The 1,337-nt window shown below is 30.7% G+C and overlaps 1 protein-coding gene across 1 annotated transcript; it reads left to right on the top strand.

The window, feature by feature from the left end:
• Nucleotides 1-124: 124 nt before the first annotated feature.
• LOC111034562 lies at nucleotides 125-773 on the top strand (the record flags this gene model as incomplete). The annotated part of the gene is made up of 2 exons (XM_022315840.1): nucleotides 125-413; nucleotides 474-773. Coding segments are annotated over 2 exons (589 nt in total), but the record flags the coding sequence as incomplete, so codon positions are not given.
• Between the last annotated feature and the right edge of the window lie 564 nt (nucleotides 774-1,337).

The raw sequence follows: 1,337 nt of genomic DNA, 5'->3' as shown, positions 1-1,337 counted from the left end.
ATTCTATTCTGTCAGTATGTCGAAATAAAATAGTAAATGAAATTGAACAGTCAGAATTTATTTCCATAATTGTTGATGAAACTACTGATATTTCAAATATCTTTCAGTTGGTTCTTATTATTAGATATGAAGTACAAGGTCAACCTGTTGAGCGGTTTTGGGGTTTTGAGAATCCAAATGGACATAATGCCGAAGCATTATCACAAACTATATTTGGTTTAATTGATCCACTTCTGGAAAAATCGCCTAATAAATTGATTGCTCAGTCATACGACGGTGCATCGGTTATGAGTGGCCAAAAAGGTGGTGTTAATGTGAAGATAAAAGAAAAGTATCCATTCGCCTTTTTTATTCACTGTTATGCTCACCAATTGAATCTAATAATGATACAATCAATTTCAAAAAATAAGCAAGTTCGTGTATTTTTTTCTAATTTATCTGAACTACCAGTGTTTTTTTCTCATTCGCCACAGAGGGTATCAGTGTTAGATGAAGTAGTCGGTGTTCGTTTGCCAAGAGCAGTACAGACTCGATGGAACTTTAATATAAGAACCGTTAATACTGTTTTTGAACACAGGGAAGACTTGATTATTTGTATGGATAAAATAATTGAAACATCTTTACAAGCTAAAACAATTAATCAAGCCACTGGTATTAAAAGGCTCCTAGAAGATACTGATTTTATTTTTTGGCTGAATATTTTTCATAAAATTATGCCACATGTTGACTGTTTGTATAGTTCTGTCCAAGCTAGAAAAACAGACCCTGTTCAAGTAAATAACTCGGTAAATTTATTTATAAATGAAATAAATATAATACGTGATAATATGTCATCAATTTGTTCAACCGTTTTAAACCAATCAGACATAATACATTCAAATAAAAGAAAAACTAGCGAAGACCCAAATATTACAAAAAGAATTATTGCTTTAGAAGTATGTGATATTTTAATAACTCAAGCAAAAAGTCGTTTTAGTTTTAACTAACATCTAACTACAGCGTTGCTCTTTCAAAATGAGTATTACCCAAAATTTAATAACAAATTTCCAATTGATTATTTACAAAAAACTATAAATTGCTATCCTTTCTTTACAAAAGAACGTTTAAGAACTGAACTTGAGGTTATTTATAGCCGTGATGATTTTCGCTTGCTAAAAGGAATTATTCCTACAATTAACTATATAATATCAAATAATATGAACGATTTATTTAAGGAAGTACTTAAATTACTTAAACTATTAGTCGTCATTCCGATGACATCGTCGGAAGCTGAACGCGGATTTTCGACGTTAAAAAGAATTAAAACTTGTTTGCGAAGTACCATGGGAGAAGACAGA

This window comes from Myzus persicae, unplaced genomic scaffold (assembly GCF_001856785.1).
Source record: "Myzus persicae strain clone G006 unplaced genomic scaffold, MPER_G0061.0, whole genome shotgun sequence".
Classification (NCBI taxonomy): domain Eukaryota; kingdom Metazoa; phylum Arthropoda; class Insecta; order Hemiptera; family Aphididae; genus Myzus; species Myzus persicae.
The sequence above is the reverse complement of the archived record's forward strand: the minus strand, read 5'-3'. Positions and strand labels throughout refer to the sequence as shown.